The sequence below is a fragment of the Hyaena hyaena genome, unplaced genomic scaffold (assembly GCF_003009895.1).
Source record: "Hyaena hyaena isolate Hyena2069 unplaced genomic scaffold, ASM300989v1 scaffold_1478, whole genome shotgun sequence".
Taxonomy (NCBI): Eukaryota; Metazoa; Chordata; class Mammalia; order Carnivora; family Hyaenidae; genus Hyaena; species Hyaena hyaena.
The window spans coordinates 136,910-156,152 of record NW_024082111.1 but is presented as its reverse complement, the minus strand read 5'-3'; the positions used below and the strand labels follow the sequence as shown (position 1 = coordinate 156,152).

The window sequence follows — 19,243 nt, the reverse complement described above, 5'->3', positions numbered from 1 at the left end:
GTACTTATTTAGGCCTGAGATTAAAAAAATATTTAGCTAGGGCTCGTGGTTGACTCAGTTAAGCCTCTGACTTCGGCTCAGGTCATGATCTCACAGCTTGTGAGTTCGAGCCCCAAATTGGGCTCTGTGCTGATAGCTCAGAGCCTGGAGCCTGCTTCAGATTCTGTGTTTCTCTCTCTCTGTCCCTCCCCCACTCACATTCTGTCTCTCTCGGTCTCTCAAAAATGAATAAGCATTAAAAAAAAATTGAAAAAAAATATTTAGCCTGTCTGAGTTGGATTACCTCCATTACTTAATTTCTAGGTATTCAAGTTTAATTTCATACCTGACTGTATTTAAAGAAATCCTTCAAAATCTCTTGATGTTTCTGTATCTGCTGCTGCAGTGCTGTCTGTCTCTGTACAAGCAACTCTTCTTGGGCTTTTTGGCTATAATGCAGGACTTGCTTTTGTAGATCCAACTGCTTCTGAAGTTCCAGGTTATCTTGCTGAGTTAAGATGGGTGGCAAAAAACTCAAAAGTCTATCTTGAAATCTGGGAATCACAGGATTGCTTGAGGGAGCTGCATCTTCATTCTTAGAGGGATACAATTCATAACTGTTTTTAGATTTAACTTCAGCGAAAGACAGTGGAATAAATGAAGGCTCTCTTTTGTGCGGTAAAAACAAAGAGGGAAGTGCAGGCTCAGAAGACTCACTTTCAGTCCACTTTGTTTGTTTGTTTAATAGCAGTTCTTCCCAGACTTTCTCATTAGGAAGCACCACTTCCCTTTCTAAGCCCAACTGTGCTGTCAAAATGTCTTGCTGAGGCAGAACAGGCTGTGGTGAAGTCAAAGGTCTTTCCTGGGATGTTGGGGCCTGAGGATGACTTTCAAGAACAGTACTGTCACATCTGGTTGCAAAAGGCTTTTGGATTCTTTCAGAATCAGCAACAGGCAGTGCTACCTGGGGTAAGGAGGAAGCGCCAGTCGGCTCAGATGATACCCTTTTCTCCAACTGACTTAGTCTTTGCAAAAGTAATTCTTCTTGGACTTCCTGTCTAGATCGAATGGATCTCCTCTGCATATCTAACTGCTGCTGAAGTGCCTTCAAATCACCCTGGTGAGGTTGGATAAAGTGCTCAGCAGGTAACTTTTCCTCAAACTTATATGGTCTGGGCCAAACCAATACTTTCTGGGTTTTCTTGCTGCATGGAAGGGAATTTTCTTGCGCAATCAGGTGATCTTGTTGGGTTAAAGCAGAGTGTGATAAATCTAAAAACGTATCAGGCAATCTTGGCATCTCAGAATGTCTTGAGGGAGCTGTATTATCACTCTTAGTTGGACAAGGTTCTTGGACTCTTCGAGAGTCACTAAGGGGTAATGAGGCAAATGAGTGCTGTACAACTGGGGGTAGGAAGGAAGAGGCACCCATCTGTTCGGGAGACATTCGTTCCTTCCACTCACCCTGTTCATGCAAAAGTAATTCTTCCTGAGCTTCCTGTCTAGATTGAATGATGGCTTCTCTCTGCATAGCTAACCTTTCTCCAAGAGCCTTCAAATTATCTTGTTGAGGCTGGATAAGTTGTGATAGCCTCAAAAGCCTATCCTGCAGCTGTGGGATCTGAAAATGGCTTGAAAGAATTTTACTATCACTCTCTGTTGAAAGGGCTTCCTGGATTGTACCAGACTCAGCAGAAGGTAATGAAGTGAATGAAGGCTGTCCTAACTGGGGTATGAATGAAGAGTCAGTTTGTTCAGAAGATATAGTTCCTTGGGTTTTCTGGCTAAAATGAAGGGCCTCCTTCCCTGGGCCTAGCCATTGTTGGGGTTCCTCCAAACCATCTTGTAGAGGTAGTGTATGTTGTGGAAATCTCAGAAGTCTTTCCTGAACACTCGGGATCTTAGACTGGCTTACAGGAGCTGTACTATCACTCTGGACTGACATAAAGTCCTGGAATCTTTCAAACTCCACTACCTGGGACAGGGATACAGAGGGGCCAGTCTGTTCAGAAGAAACTGTTTTTTCTAATTCACTTTGTTTGCGTACAAATTCCTGAGTTTCCTGTTTAGCCCCAAGTATCACCCCATGCACGTGTAACTGTTCCCGAAGTGCTGTCAAATTTTCTTGCTGTGGCAGCTTATACTGTGGCAAAGTGTGAGGCTGGTCCTGAAATGCTGGGCTTACCAAATGACTTGAAGGAATACTAGTCTCCTTCTCAGACAGATAAATTCTTCTAGGCTCAGCTTTAGCAGAAGGTTGTGAAGCAACTGAACACGGAGCAACCACTGGTGGGAATGAAGAACTTTTGTGCCCAGACGTACTGTCTCCCAAGTTCCTTGGTTTCTGCAAAAGCCACTCTGCCTGGGCTTCATGCCTCGCCTGAGCAGGGTCCTTCTGTGCTGTCAGCTGTTCTTGGGGCAATTTCACGCTATCGTGCAAAGGTAGGAACTGCTGTAGGAAACACAAAGACCCATCCTGAGATTTTTGGATTTCAGGCTGGCTTGGGAGAAGTCCCTTCTCACTCTCCGGTGAGTACTGCTCCTGGATTTGTCCAGAATGAGTGCCAGCAGAAGGCAGAAAAGCAAATGTATGCTGAGGTACCTGAGATGGGAGAGAAGGAGGTTCAGTCTGTTCAGACCATATTCTTCCATCCAATTCACTCTGTTTATGTACATGTAATACTTCCTGGGCTTCTCGCCTCGCCTGCTGGCTGTCCCTCTGAATACTGAACTGTTCTTGGAAAAGTTTTAAATTATCTTGCTGTGATAAGATAGGCTGTGAAAAACTCAAAAGCCTATCCTGAAGTCGTGGGAACCCAAGACGGTCTGAGGAAACTGCAGTATCTTCCCTGATTGGAGAAGGTTCCTGGATCCTCCCTGATTCGGCTCTGGCAGAAGGAAGTGTTGCAAATGAATCCAGAGATACTAATGGAAGAGATATCGAGAGGCCAGTTTGTCCTTCCAATTCTTTCTGTTTGTGCAAAAGCAATTGTTCCTGAGCTTCCTGTCTTGACTGAAGAATTTCCTTCTGTAGGTCTAACTGTTCTTGGAGAGCCTTCAAATTGCCTTGCTGGGCTGTGATACTCTGTGAGGATGGCAAAGACTTATCCTGTATTTGGCTGATTACAGAACGACTTATGGGAACTGTACTTTTGCTTAGGACTGAAAAGCGTTCCTGGATTTTTTCAGACTCAACTGTAATAGGCAGAGAACTAAAAGCACGCTCAGCTGCCAGTGGTTGGAATGAAGAATGTCTAGTTAGCTTAGAGGGTATATTTTCATTGTTCTCTGAGAACCTTTGCTGGGAGTCTAAAGTTTGAGACGTTGCTGCCATAGATGTTTCAGCTCTTTCTCTAGGATCGTGTAGTATTAGCGGCCTATCATGTGACAAAGGCTTTGAAGGTGTATGAGAATCTTTATGAACCAATTTATAGTCTCTCTGTTGTACTTCACTCTGTGAGAACTGTTTAGGCTGTTCCTCTGATTCCAGAGACTGCTTGGCTAAAACATCTGAAGTGACTAATGTGTCTGCTGTTTCCACCTGTCTTTGTGGAAAGAGACTTTGTCTTGGAACCTGAAAATAATCTTGTTCCGATTTGGAGATCTGTACAGACTGTATGCGTTGATATTGGTTAGGACTCAACTTGAGTCTCTGACCTTGGTCCCAATGCTCTGATATAACAGTGGGACTTTCGGATTTCTGTGGTGGTACTGTTTTAACAGAATCAGATACCAACGAAGAGGCTAACACAGGTGGGTACTTTCCTTTTAACATAGTCTGATATTCGAGTAATTGCTTCCTGGCTATGTCCACAGACTGTCTGTGAAACCTACCAAAAACAAACACAAAAAACGAACATTATTCTTTCTTGATGGGAAACATGCCCTATATTCCCAAGTGTCTACACATTAAATTTAACTGACAACAATTCAGGACTGGCCATTATCATGATGAAAAAGGAACATTCATATTAATCTTTGAGAAACCTGTATGCTGTAGTTCTAAGAGAATCCCGATTAGATCTTCATATAAACCAAATAATAAATCCTGCAGATGTAGCCACACACTGTCACAAGAAACTGTACCCAAGCTAATACCTGTTTTGCTGTAAAAGCTGACGTTGATAGTTACGAATCATCTGCCTGTGATTATCTTCATCAGACTTTACAGTGTGTGATGTTGGAGCCGTGCTGACCTAATGAAAGACAAAGCTACTAGTTAAAAGGCAAATCTAGAAACAAGTACTAGAATATTTTATATAAACTGAAGTTTGATAATTGTAAACTTTCACATGGCTTTATTCTTTATAAAAAAGACTGGCACTTCGATGATGAAGAAATGAAGTAATCCACCATTCTCCTTTAGTGCCAAGTCCAAGAGCTCAATGTACACATTACATATAAATCATGGTCATATACACTGGCACCCTCTAGAAACTGAAAGATGAAAGCCATTAGGTTTGTATAAGTATACCTGTATCTATATACACACACACATACAGTATTAAAAGAAAAAAAAATCACAAAATATAATTTAAAATGCATTTTACTTTCCTGAATGCTGATAAGATTGCTCACATTTTCTTATCCCCCAACAATCTACGTAGGGATGAGATTCCCTGCATCCTACCCCAGTCTGCTGAGTGCTTTTTCTTTTTTCTTCTTCCAGTTGAGCCCTGAAGCAATCAGTTTCTAATCGTAACTTCTGTTGTTCAATCTGTTCAAGTAATTCCAACTGTTTTTGCTTCTGCTCTTCAATTTCCATGATCTAAGTAACAAAAATACTACTGATCTATTAATGACAAACTCATACAAAAGAAAAGCTGATGTGAATTACACTGAAAGGAAATCGATCTTATCACCAAGAGTACCAGCTGTCCGAGAAGAAAGTGGTAATGTATTACCTGTCACTGCCACTGTTTTATCTGTTACGATGCTTGGCCAAATTCTGTGCTCACACCTTTACTTATTTATTTAAAAAATTTTTTTTGAAATGTTTTTTAATTTTATTTTTTGAGAGACAGAGACAGAAAGCGAGCCGGGGAGGGGCAGAGAGAGAGAGGGAGACACAGGATCTGAAGCAGGCTCCAGGCTCTGAGCTAGCCATCAGCACAGAGCCCGATGCAGGGCTCAAGCCCACGAGCCGTGAGATCATGACCTGAGCCAAAGTTGGACGCTTAACGACTGAGCCACCCAGGCACCCCCAGACCTTTAATTTTCTAGTGTTCTCAGTAAGAAAAATGACTAAAGAAATTGAATTCCAAGGCCTCACAAACAATTTGATTCTAAGGCCCAACCATGAAGGGGTGCATTATCTAGAGGACAAATAATACATGAGCAACACTCTGTGTCTTTTCTGTCAGGTGTGAAACAGATGAAGACAGTGGTAGAGGAGTGACACATAAACTCTAATAATTACACCAACACACACATGCACACACGAATCCAAGTAATTAGAACACATCAGAGGAACCCCGGGCTTCATGAGGACAGGGACTAGTGTGACTGGCTGCCTGCTCAAGAGGGCATCTCGTACAGTCCCTAGAACACACATAGCACATGAGTACTCAATGAATAAGTAGAACAAGGAATGTATGTGAAGTCTGATTAAGAGAAACACTTCCACTAGATAATGAAGAATGATCTGGTTTTCAAAACAAAAAAATGCCTCAGTCCGGTATTTTACCTATTCCTGATCAGGCAGTCGTGGCTACAGCAGAGTTCTTGTCTTCACCTTCCTTACTTTCCCTCACTCATAGGAGCCACTGAATTCAGACCTTTTATATTTCAGTAGCACCTCTACAAGTACACTAGCTACATATGACTATTAAAATGTAAATGAATTAAAATTAAATAAAACTTAAAATTCAGTTCCTCAGTGGCACCAGTCATATGCCAAGTACACAACAGCCTATGTAGCTAGCAGGTACCACACTGGACATAGATGTGGAATGTTTCCACAACAGAGAAAGCTCTATTGAACAATACTGCTTTAGAACATGGATTAGAAAACACTTACTTGAGAAGAAATATTGGTTCATAGAATTCTCACTCCCCAGTTCTATTTGTATAAAAAACTGCGACTATAAACTGACTGGCTTAGTAACAATTAGCCACCTTCAAGTAATCTGTGTTAAAAAAAAAAAATCTTTTATTGGGGCACCTGGGTGGCTCAGTCAGTTAAGCATCTGACTTCGGCTCAGGTCATGATCTCACGGTTCGTGGGTTTGAGCCCTGCGTTGGGCTCTGTGCTGATAGCTAGCTCAGAGCCTGGAGCCTGTTTCAGATTCTGTGTCTCCCTCTCTCTCTGACCCTTCCTGTTCATGCTGTTTGTCTCTCTCTCTCTCTCAGAAATAAATAAAACATTAAAAAAAAATCTATCAGAGCAGATAGAATCAAAATTATAATTAAGGAGGTTGAATTTACAGTTTTTCTTCTGAAAATGAGTATTTCAGAAAAACTTTTGAGATGATAACGCCTAGCTAAGTGTCTAATATTGTGACAGGGACTCATTTATTCAGTGAATATTTATTGAGCACTTACTATTATGTATAAGGCATTGAACCAGAAAGTATATAAAATGAATTGAATTTTTAAAAAAGATAGTCTCAGCCAATTTATCTTTGACAAAGCAGGCAAGAGATCCAATGGAAAAAAGACAATCTCTTTAACAAATGGTGCTGGGAGAATTGGACAGCAACATGCAGAAGAATGAAACCAGACCACTTTCTCATACCATACACAAAAATAAACTCAAAATGGATGAAAGACCTAAATGTGAGACAGGAAACCATCAAAACCATAGAGGAGAAAGCAGGCAACAACCTCTTTGACCTCAACGACAGCAATTTCTTGTTCGACACATCTCCAAAGGCAAGGGAATCAAGAGCAAAAATGAATGATTGTGAACTCATCAAGATAAAAAGCTTCTTCACTGCAAAGGAAACAATCAACAAAACTAAAAGGCAACAGATGGAATGGGAAAAGATATTTGCAAATGACATATTGGATAAAGGGTTAGTATCCAAAATCTATAAAGAACTTATCAAACCCTACACTCATAAAACAAATAATCCAGTGAAGAAATGGGCAGAAGACATGAATAGACACTTTTCCAAAGAGGACATCCAGATGGCCAACAGACACATAAAAAGATGCTCAACATCACTCATCATCAGGGAAATACAAATCTAAGCCACACTGAGATACCATCTCACACTGGTCAGAGTGGCTAAAATGAACAACTCAGGAAACAACAGATGCTGGCGAGGATGTAGAGAATTGGGAACCCTCTTGTACTGTTGATGGGAATGCAAACTGGTGCAGGTGCTCTGGAAAATGGTGTAGAGGTTCCTAATAAAGTTAAAAATAGAAACTACCCTATGACCAGCAATGGCACTACTGAGAATTTATCCAAGGGATACAGGAGTGCTGATGCATAGGGGCACGTGTACCCCTATGTTTATAGCAGCGCTTTTAACAACAGCCAAATTATGGAAAGAGCCTAAATGTCCATCAAATGATGAATGGATAAAGAAGATGTGGTTTATATATACAATGAAATATTACTTGGCAATGAGAAAGAGTGAAATCCTGCCATTTGCAGCAATGTGAATGGAACTGGAAGGTATTATGCTAAGTGAAAGTCAATCAGAGAAAGACATATCATATGTTTTCACTTATTTGTGGAACATGAAAAACTTAACAGAAAACCATGGAGGAAGGGAAAGACAAAAAATAGTTACAAACAGAGAGGGAAGGAGGCAAACCATAGGAGACTCTTAAAGAACAAACTAAGGGTTGATGGCAGAGTGGTGGGGGAGAGGGGAAAGTGGGTGATGGGCACAGAGGAGGGCACTTGTTGGGATGAGCCCTGGGTGTTGTATGTAAGCGATGAACCATGGGAATCTACCCCTAAAACCAAGAGCACACTGTACACACTGTATATTAGCCAATTTGATAATAAATATTTTAAATAAATAAATAAATAAAAATGACAGTCTCTGTCTTTAAAAAACTGATTAAGTTTTATAGGGAAAATAATAAAGTATGAAATACAAAGCAGAATGCAAGTAAGGGACAAGTGAATAGTTTATAAGCAAAGATGAAGTCTTTTCTAACAAGGTAGAAGAAACAGTATCAAAAGCAGCCATATAGTAAGACAAATGTCATTGATCAAACAAAATTATAGTTCCCAGCTAAAGAAAGAAACCTTTAAAAATACAAAGTTCAGATTACCTGTTTCTGCCTTGCTGCCATTCTAATTCTGGCTGCTTCTTCTTGAGGATGAAGTAGAACTGAACTCTGAGCTACAGCTGTAATGGGCTGAGTCTCATTTATTTCTAGGAGAATCCCCAAAACAAAAATTAGATTCATTAATTTAGAATTTTGACACCACTGTAATTCTCTTTATTCATTTATCACATATGTCACCGTATTAGGAAAAAAATGTTAAGTTAAGCAAGCTTAATCTGAAAATAAAAATACCTTGTTCCTTTTCATATTCTGTATCCAGTGAAAGTGGTTTCTCTTCACTACTAAGTGGTCCAGAGTCAACTGTTAAAGTATCACTTTCAGCAACTGTAAAGATACATTATTATGAACATATATTATCACTTTCAAGCATCTGTACAAAGTAAAAAAAAAAACAACTTGCATTCAGATCAGTAATTCAATTTTGGTCCATCTAAATGTCTTATTTGGTTAAGATCCAGTCATGTTCCAGATGACCACATATTTTATCCATTAAACTAGAGCCTAATATAAGAAGACTGATGGGAGCGAAATCTGTGAACCAAAAGGAAAAACTGAAGAATTGATTAAAAAGGTGTACCGATAGTTTCAAGCACAAGAGAAAAGCATAAAAGAGCAGAATAAGCAAGGTACCAAAGTTTAAAAAGAGAAACTTAAGGAATGTCAATGTATCCTTGATATTTCAATTTTTATTTAAAGTTTATTTTGAGAAAGAATGCAAACAGGGAAGAAGGAGACAGAGAGGGAGAGAGAGGATCCCCGGAAGGCTCCATGCCGTCAGCACAGAGCCCAACAAGGGGCTCCATTCCACGAACTGTGAGATCATGATCGGAGCCGAAATCAAGAGTCAGAGGCTTAACCAGCTGAGCCACCCAAGTGCCTTCCTTGGCATTTTTAAATATCAGAATTTTTGTTATTTATGAAATCAGAGCAGAGAAGGAAGTTAAATCAGTTTTTCTGATCATATCAGGGGTGCCAGGAATGCTGCTTTAAGTATTCATTCATTCACTCACTCACTCATTTATTCAGCACCTACTTATGTGCTACACGCTGACACAGTGGCACATTTTTAAAAGGTGGACAGGAAGCTTTACAGGCAAATGAGGGACAGAAACATTACATATTTATCCTTTGTACTCAGAAACAATTGTAAGACTAGAAACTGGTAGGTCTATATAAGAGAAACAAAGGATTATACAATAGAGTACTATAAGAGAATCTGAATTAGGCTACGGGCCCAGATGAGATTTGTCTTCGGAAATGACATTTAGACAGGCATCTGAAAGGTAAGGAGGAATCAGCCAGGTAGAGAACGTGGGATGTATAAGAATGAATGTAAGGTATAGTCAGACAAAGGGGAGAATGAAGCAAGGTGAAGCTGGAGAAGGCCTACTCATACACGGCCTTTTAAAAAAATAACTTGGTTATGACTGAAGATGAATCTCCCTTTTACTGAATTCCGAAACCATACTCTCTCCTACTTTGTTAGCCAGTCCTTTTTACTGCTCTGCTGTCTGCCTTCTTTAGTCATCTGCTAAATGCTGGAGTCCCTCAAATGGTCTTCTAAGTCCTCTTCTCATTAAATTTTTTCCCCTAAAAGAGTTCCTCTATGCCCATGGCTTTAAATGTCATATATACACACACACATATATATATATATCTGACTTCTAAACTTACGTCTCTTGCTTTAAGCTGCTCAATTATTTCAACAAATATTAAAAAATAATTTTTTTTAAATGTTCATTTATTTTTGAGACAGAAAGAAACAGAGCATGAGTGGGAGAGGGACAGAGAGAGAGGAAGACAAAGAATCTGAAGCAGGCTCCAATACTCTGAGCTGTCAAAACAGAGTATAACGCGGGGCTCAGATCCACGAACCATGAGATCATAACCTGAGCTGAAGTCAGATGCTCAACCGATTGAGCCACCCAGGCGACCCTCAAAAAATATTTTTCTATGTGCAAGTAAAACAAAGTATTTTTTTATGTACAAGGCACTGGTCTAAGCCCTGGGGATACAGCAATGAACAAAACAAAGTTCCTACCCTCAATAGAGGTTATACCAGGATTAGAGGATGTGCAGGGTAGACAGAGTGTCAAGGCAAGTAGCAAACAAGCCAAGAAAATACATTTATGGTCTAGGAGATGCTGGTAAGAGCTATGCAGAAAAAGCAGGGTAAGGGGGATAAGGAGTGAAGGGTACGGGGATCGGGGGAGGGGAGAAGCTTGCCATTTTATATAGTGAACAAAGAAGGCCTTACTGAGAAAGCCAGGTCTCAGCAAATATCTGAAGGAAGAGAGAGTAAGGCACAGAAATATCCAAGAGCATCCCAGCCAGTAAGACCACCAATTTGCAAAGACCATGTGAGTCATGACTGTTGTGTTCACGGAAGAGCCAGGAAGACAGCGCGTATGGTGAGTGGTCTGAGGGAGGTGTGGTAGAAAAGGAAGTCAGAGAAAGCAGGGTGAGATCAGATGGTGGGAGAGCAGTGTGCACGCACAGATTATGTAAGGCTTTGATGCCACCTTGGGCTGTTTTTTTTTTTTTTTTTTTTTTAAATGTTTGTTTCTGAGAGACAGAGCATGAGCAGGAGACAAGAAGAGAGAGAGGGAGACACAGAATCAGAAGTAGGCCCCAGGCTCTGAGCTGTCAGCACAGAGCCAATGTGGGGCTCAAACCCACGAACCGCGAGATCATGAACTGAGCCGAAGTTGGATACTGAACCAACAGAGCCACCCAGGCGCTCCCTGACTCCCCTAAAACTTAACTACTGATAGCCTACTGTTGGCTGAAAGTCTTACCAATAATATAGTCAGTTGAATAACATATATTTTGTATATTACATATATTACATTCTGTATTCTTCTCTTTAAGTTTATTTATTTTCAGAGAGTGAGAGACCATGAGCTGGGGAGGGTCAGAGAGAGAGAATCCCAAGCAAGTTCTGTGCTGTGAGCATGAAGCCCAACACAGGGCTTGATCCCACAGACCGTGAGATCATGACTTAAACAGAAATCAAGAGTCGTGCACTTAACTGACTAAGGCACCCAGGTGCTATATACTATATTCTTAAAATAACCTTTTTAATTTTTTTTGTACTTTTAGGCTATTGAGTTCGTCTGTGAGTTTTTTCAAATTGTTGCAATCACCAAAAAAATCTTCCAATGTGTTTATGGAAAAATCCACGTAAACTGGACCTACATAGTTCAAACTTGTTTTGTCCAAGGGACAACCGTATATAAACAATACTACCACATTAGCATGTCTGGAAAGAGGTTCACTAAGGTTTTTAACATTTACTGCCTTGAACTAGCAGCATCATGGGCTTTAAAGCATTTTCTTCCTTTTGACCAATTTTATTCTTTGATTTTTGAGGAATGAGTATATTTTTGAACAACTCAGAAAGGGTCCGTGTGCTACAAAATGAGACTCTTGGAGAGAATCACCTTGTTCCTGCCCAGAGGATAATGTTCTCTCTTCGCCAGCAATTGCTCCTGATTCGACTGTTGGGGCTTTACTCTCAGTCTCATTAGCAGTCGTAATGACTTCGCTTTCATCTTCAGACACGGACTGAATTGTCCACAGAGATTTTTGGCTTCGGATCTTATTTAGTAATTTTTTAAAAAGAATTTTTGAAGGGACCTGGTGGGTCTTCATTGCCAAGGGAGCTAAAAGAGAAGAAAACACTTACTCAGCATCTGTTATATACCAAGCAAAGTAGTCTACCATTATACTTAGTACCTGCCACAACCACTAGTTACAATAAAGGCACAACTTTATTATTCTCTGTTTATAAATTAGCAGCATATACAATGCTATTTGGCCCCAATCACAATTTTATAATCAGGAATAATTTTCAATTTAAATTTAAATAAAAGCACCAAAATTCAACTATTTTCCAACAATATGCATGTAATACGAATTTCAAACTTAAAAACACATCAGGAAGATGTTTTTCTGTTTGCTATACGATGACAAAATGCATATCGTTTAATTAACTTGTGGAAGATTAGCATTCAAAACATCTTCTATAAGGTTTTGCACTCCATGCTAGAGACGAGTCCCAAATATGGGACGCTCAGTGCAGAGCCTGACATGAGGCTTAATCCCATGACCCTGGGATTATGACCTAAGCCAAAATCAAGAGTCAGACGCTCAACCACCTGAGCCAAAAAGCTGCCCTGGCTCTGTGCTTCCTAGTAGCCTAAGAAAGAAAACATAACTAGTTATAACCTGAAAAGCCAATCAGGTGCTCCCAAATTATTCCCAGGAAATATTGGAGGAAAATTTCACTCAACTACCATCATAAAGAGATCTCTTCAGTCAAAACAAATTCTTATTTCCCCAAACGTCCTTCCATATGGGTTAACAGCACAACACCAAAACTCTATATGGTACAAACTACTCTCTAAAGGGACAGAACTGTGTTGCAAATACATAGTTCTCTGGCTTAATCAAGGAATAAAATTAAAGCAATCTACTGAAGTTGAAACCGGCAAACTATGGTTTTGTCTGACATATTTAAAAAAATACTAATTTAATTTACAAACAATAAAGTACACAAAACCCAAGTGTATAGCTCAAAAAGTTTTACATCTACCTATGTAACACAATTCAGATCATGATGCAAACATTACCATCACTCAGAAGGCTCCTTCATACCCCTTCCCAGTCAATACACCCGCAAAGATAACCACTGTTCTAATCTCAAGACCAGATTAGTTCTGTTTACTTTAACTTCTTATAAATATAGAATTATACTTAGGTATTCTTTTCTACCTGGCTCTTTCACTCAACATTAGTTTGTGACTCATTACTATTTAAGAAATTAAATTTGTTGCTAATATTTAAAAATAAGGATTTTTAAACCAATGAGATTCCCAGATTCTTTTGAAAGATCAAGAAGGTTGGCAACATCAAGCGAGCAATTCCAAATGGGAACTGCGGGAGCTGAAAAGTAAGTGTTCCTTTGGATAAGGCAAGAATTGCAATTCTGACAAACTAGAGATCTGAATAGTACTCTCAATTAAAAAACTGAAAGAGCTGTATGACACAGTAAAAATATCTTCTTAAAGGCATGACTGGTCTGGCAAGAAAAGCAGAGACTCTGCAGCAGCCAGAAATAAAGTAGGAGCAGGAACTCAGGAAGGCAAGTGAGCCCTGAACCCTCTGCTCACAGTTCTGAGAGGTCACGGTCACCTTACACTGTCAGACAGCAGTGTGGGCACGGGAACGGGGATAGAGTCTCATCCGGCTCTAACAGGGGATGTACATAAAGTTGGAACCCCAAGGGCTACTACCCAGTGTAGGGTAAAGATGATGAGAAAGCTTGAGTGGTTGTGAACAAAGGTATGGAGGGGGAAAAAAGAGGTCAAAGTAAACAGAATGTGGTCTCTCAGGAGATGTGGAGGGGGGCAGCAGTACAGGTAAATCTCATGGCACTGGCTTAGATAGCCATGTGTGTATCATTCACTAACATGAAGAAGACAAGGTTTCAGTAGACAAGGGGGGATAGATTTATCATCAGACAGGGAGCTTTAAGTAACTGTGAGATAGCCAAGCGAAAAAGTTAAGAATGGTGGAGACAGAGGTAAAGTTTAGAAGAGAGACTGAAGTTTGTGCTATTCATCATTATGAAGTACTTGGTAGTTTTTTCCTCCTATTAACACAGTAGGAACTCTGGTGACTTGATGAAAATCTAAAAACAGTGCTGAGGGGTGCCTGGGTGGCTTAGTCGGTTAAGCGTCCGACTTTCGCTTGGGTCATGATCTCGCGGTTCGTGGGTTTGAGCCCTGCGTCGGGCTCTGTGCTGACTGCCAGCTCGGAGCCTGGAGCCTGTTTCAGTCTGTGACTCCCTCTCTCTCTGACCCTCCCCTGCTCACATTCTCTCTCTCTCTCTCTCCTAGAAATAAATAAAACATAAAAAAAAAAAAAAATTAAAAAAAAAATAAAAATAAAAACAGTGCTGAGTTTTCAAATTAATTTAGAATTGAGTATCTAACTTAAATAGCCGAATAACCTATGTACATGTGAACAAAATGACTTTCCTCCCATATAAATTAGGATTGTTGATGAAAATCCTAAAACACGGTTTCTTCCTTCCTCACCCCCATTAGTATTAGTTATTTGTCTGCACTGAAATTAGACCAGACTTTCCTGCTGGCAAATTTCTAGCATTTTTTTCTATGGAATATTGTAACTTTCAGCTCAGAAGGAGTTTTTACCATCTGCTTCACTAGAACATATTATTTCGGCTTCTGTCACTGGAATGTTTTCAGTTTCCGCTAAACTTTCTTGTTCCATTGAAAGGTCCAGTTCTTCATCTTGAATCTGATCAGTCACGGTGGGCAAAGGTTCTGGTTCAAGGTGCAAAATCAGATTTCCTTTTACCTCTCAATAAAGAAATAGAGAGAGAATGATTCCATTCTGAAATGACTACGAAGAACTTGAGCATAAAATTTAAAGGCCATTATGGTTTCTAACATATGAGAGCTTCTTTCAAACTGAGAACTCATTTCAAAATAAAGACTGCTTCACCAATACAAATGTATTTTCCCACCAAAACACTTCTAGAAGCATTGTTGAAAGTTTACTGAAAGTGTCTTACTCCTGTCTGCGTTATACATGTCTTCGAAGGCGAATTCCAGCTCTCTCTGCCAGTCTTCTTTCATCTCACTGCGCTTGTATGGAAGTTCAACCAGCTGCGGCGGCATCTGCGCGACAGTCTGTCTCCTACGTGCCAGGTCGTCTTGCTGCAGCTGTTTGAGTTCTTTCATTAGTTTCTCCTGAGTCTTCAAGAATACAGAGACTTAATCAACAACAGTGGAGTCACAGGCTTTAGACAGTACTATTCACAGTGACGGAAAAGTGGAGAAGTCACAAAGAACAGGGACTGGACTTCCTCCCTGCCCCTCCTCGGTGTTCTGCCACAAGACAGTAAGTATTCATTAAAAAAATTTTTATTGAAAGCCAGGTACTATGCTAGAAGCTAGAAACACAATCTTACTCCTAGACTGGAGGAGTCTCAGAGAACAGTCTCAGAGAAGCACCGAGACCCAGAGTGACTGCGGCTTAAAAGATATTTCCTGTTACTTCACATCCTTATGAGTCCCCATGATGAAATAGGATCTCTTTATAGGTCTTTAAGCTTAAAAAGATGGGCTAATATGACAGTTAAAGCAGACTGTTTTAGTGAGGTTATCTAACTGAATTTTAGTGGTGGGAGATAGTGAGAGAGAATAAGGGAAGACCTCTCATCCTTTGAGTCAAGGATTAAGCCAGATAAAAGTGGGTGAAGGAGTACAAGTAAGAAAGAAGTACTGCAGCACAGAGGTATAGAGATGAAGACATGGGGCATCTGGAGAAAATAAACTGCCACAGGTAATGGATAGACAGAGCATGGAGGGCAAGGATGGTTAAGGAAAAAAGATAATATTGGAGAGGCAGGTAGAGGCCAAATACTATTTATAACAGACACTAGCAAGAAATAAGATCCCAGGACACAATGGAGTCTGCAGCAAAAAGGTTTACATAGGGAAAACGCAACCCTCTACTAGCGGTGAGATTGCAGGTTTTGATGACCATTTTCATGTAAGAGACACTGAGCCTACAAAAAAGGCAGAGAGCCTATGTAATGGTGTTTGCCAAGTGATAATAGACAACACTATTTTTTCTTTCTTTTAATTTTTTTAATGTTAAAAAAAATTTTTTTAACGTTTCTTTATTTTTGAGAGAGAGCGAGCGAGCAAAGGAAGGGCAAAGAGAAAGGCAGACACAGAATTTGAAGCGCAATTCAGGGTCTGAGCTCTCAGCACAGAGCCTGATGCGGGGCTCAAATTCATGAATTGTCAGACTGTGACCTGAGCCCACGTCGGACACCTAACCAACTGAGCCACCAAGGGGCCCCACAACACTTGGGCTTATTCTTATGTAAAGTTTTATGATTCATTTTTTAATATTAAGATTCTAACAATCCCTTACATTTAACTTCAAAGTTCTTTGAAATAAATATTCTATTTCTAGCTCAATGCAAATATGGCATATTATTCTGCTTGAATCATTTATAATAACATCTATGATCACTACTGAGATTTGCTGTGAGCTTATGGAATTCCAGGCACTATTCTAAGGGCTTTACTAAACTCACTTCATCTTCAAAAACAGACAATGAAACAATTCAGAGATGTTAGGTAATTTGCCTGAGGTCAACCAGCTAAGCAGTGAAGAAGAAATTCCAGGCAGACTATGGAATTTCTTAACCACGAAACATTACTGATGTGTGGAACAATGTGTTCAGTTTGACTGTCTTTCACATTTTTTTCTATCAGTTTAAGTCTTAGGATGAGAATTATTGGTAATAATTCAGATAATCAGTTATTCTAGTCATAATTTACTCCCAGTTTATAAAATCTAAAAGTTTAAGTGAGAAGGTCATATATGAATCAGTTAAAACTATACCAATCAACTTTAAGGCTTTTATTTTTTTTAATGTTTATTTATTGAGAGAGGGGGAGAGTGTGTGCAAGTGAGTGGGGGCAGGGCAGACAGGGAGAGAGAGAATCCCAAGCAGGCTCCATGCTGTCAGCGTGGGGCCAGACACGGGGCTCGATCTCATAAACCGTGAGATCATGACCTGAGCTAATATCAAGAGTCCAACACTTAACCAACTGAGCCACCTAGGTGCTCCACTTTAAGGCTCTTAATTCCTACAGAAGCACTTAAAAACTCACTCTTCACCTGAGTGTTTAAAACTTCCAAATGCATGGGGCGCCTGGGTGGCTTAGTCGGTTAAGCATCCGACTTTCGCTTAGGTCATGATCTCGCGGTTCGTGGGTTCGAGCCCCATGTCGGGCTCTGTGCTGACTGCCAGCTCAGAGCCTGGAGCCTGTGTCTTCCTCTCTCTCTCTGACCCTTCCTTGCTCACGCTTTCTCTCTCCTAGAAATAAATAAAATATTTAAAAAAAAAAAAACCAAAAAACTTCCAAATGCATTAGTCAAATACAGAAAATAAAATCATTTGACTTCTAAAATGGATCATTTTCTCCTAAGTTCCGAGGATAAATACAACGAAAATAAGCATGACAGAAGTGAAGCTACACTTATAAAGCCAGGTTTCATTACACATATTTTAGAGCTCTGTGACACTTTTTCAAAGCTTCCTGATAGGAAGGACCATGACTCTACCTCTGAATCAATCAGCAAGTGCTTTGCTCAGTAAATATTTAATAAACAGAATCCCAAAATTCACAGAGCACAAATCCAATTCATTAAATGAGAAAAGTGATCAATTTCTCTTCAGGCCATTTGGCTGACTAAAATATTAAATGTTTAATACATTCATCATTGCAAAAAAATGTTAGAAGAACAATAAACTGTGAGAACTGCTTCACCCAACCTGAAAGTGCAATGGGAAACTTGAAATGACAGGAGTCAAAGAGTGTATTTTCGCATTCTTCACACCTCTGACCTCTGAGCCCATTCACTAATCAGTTCTACAGCCTATGGTACGTCGATGGCCAGGATTCTTACTTGAGCCAAATGGATCTTTTTCAGTGCCTGGAAACCCCGTACATGCGCCTTTTCACTCTGTTCCATTCTCTCTTGTGCTGCTTGTTTCTGTCTTTCTTCCAGTCTTTTCGCTTCTTCTTCAGCAGCCACATGAGGATCTGGCTAGCAGTCAACCAGTAAATTTCAGAAAATTTAAAAATTGTGAAACAAAGTGATAACTAAAAAATAACTTTAAAATCATGCTTCCCTACTTATATAAAATAAAATAGGAAGAGATATATGCCCACAATTATCAACTGTATGTATATATGAAAAGTATCAAATTGTTAGTGAAAGCTGAACAAATTTGTTCACTTTATGTTTTTAAATTTATTTTTGAGAGAGCGAGCGAGCAAGATACAGAATCTGAAGCAGGCTCCAGGCTCTGAGTTAGCTGTCAGCACAGAGCCCGATGTCAGACTTGAACCGACGAACCATGAGATTGTAACCTGAGCTGAAGTCAGAAGCTTAACTGACTGAGCCACCCAGGTGCCCCAAATTCGTTCACTTTAAACCAGATTACACTATGCTCATCCAAACACAGTCCTCCATCATTGTTGTGTTATGAAACTCCATTAAAACAACAGTGCTCTCAGCACTCACAAGCTAGTGAAGAACCCATATGCATCTAAGGTCATTTAGGGAAGAACTGAGATCTGTCCTTGGTTTTCGGTCAATAGCTGCTGCTTCACTTCAACCTCAGGAAGGTCAAGTCACCAAAACAGCTACTTTAATATAATTCCCAACTTCCTAAAACTTGTGTGTAATCACATCATCTCACCAAGCTAACAATAATAATAGCAAATAAGAGGGGAAAGGGCACATAACCTGGATTTACTATTGTACCTGAATGTTCACTTTCAAGTATAGGTTTAAGCATTACAAAGGTGACTTTAAGGGACCATCTTATATATTTTATATGCTGAAATTCTTAAGTGAACTAAGAATGATGACTATGAAAGCTACTATAGTTGACCCTTAAACAACACAGGTTGAAAACTGTGCAGGTCCACTTATTCATGAGTTTTTTCCAATAAATATATTGGAAAATGTTTTGGAGATTTGCAACACTCTGGAAAAACTCAGATGAAGCATGTAGCCTAGAAATATCAAAAAAATTAAGAAAAGTTAGGTATGTCATGAATGCATAAAATATATGTAAGATACTGGTCTATTTAATCATTTACTACCATAAATAGATATAAAAAGTTAAAATTCATCAAAACTCACAAACACAAGACTTATAGACCAGATGTGGAGGCATTCACAGTCAAGAAATGTAAACAGACATAAAGATTCAATGTTTAAGTCATATGGGCATAAAGTTAACTGTAGTACATACTAAACTACTATCATAATTATTTTTTATCTTTACTTTTTAGAGGGAGAGAGAGAGCACAAGCAGAGGGGAGGGGCAGAGGAAGAAAGAGACTCTTAAGCAGGTTCCATCTCATGACCATGAGAT

The 19,243-nt window shown here is 39.7% G+C and overlaps 1 protein-coding gene across 4 annotated transcripts in view; it reads right to left on the bottom strand.

Annotated features, from left to right (window-relative positions):
* Nucleotides 1-19,243, bottom strand: part of CEP295 (centrosomal protein 295) — a 56,516-nt gene that overhangs the window by 17,111 nt on the left and 20,162 nt on the right. For 3 of the 4 annotated variants that reach the window (XM_039223873.1, XM_039223875.1, XM_039223874.1), the window contains exons 7-15: nt 17,761-17,901; nt 14,840-15,023; nt 14,457-14,624; nt 11,679-11,900; nt 8,467-8,559; nt 8,218-8,321; nt 4,610-4,747; nt 4,078-4,175; nt 326-3,809 (exon numbers count right to left, since the gene is read on the bottom strand). In XM_039223873.1, the coding sequence (XP_039079804.1) occupies nt 326-3,809; nt 4,078-4,175; nt 4,610-4,747; nt 8,218-8,321; nt 8,467-8,559; nt 11,679-11,900; nt 14,457-14,624; nt 14,840-15,023; nt 17,761-17,901 (4,632 nt within the window). The remainder of the gene's footprint in view (nt 1-325; nt 3,810-4,077; nt 4,176-4,609; nt 4,748-8,217; nt 8,322-8,466; nt 8,560-11,678; nt 11,901-14,456; nt 14,625-14,839; nt 15,024-17,760; nt 17,902-19,243) is intronic. The other variant, XM_039223876.1, reaches the window with a different exon arrangement.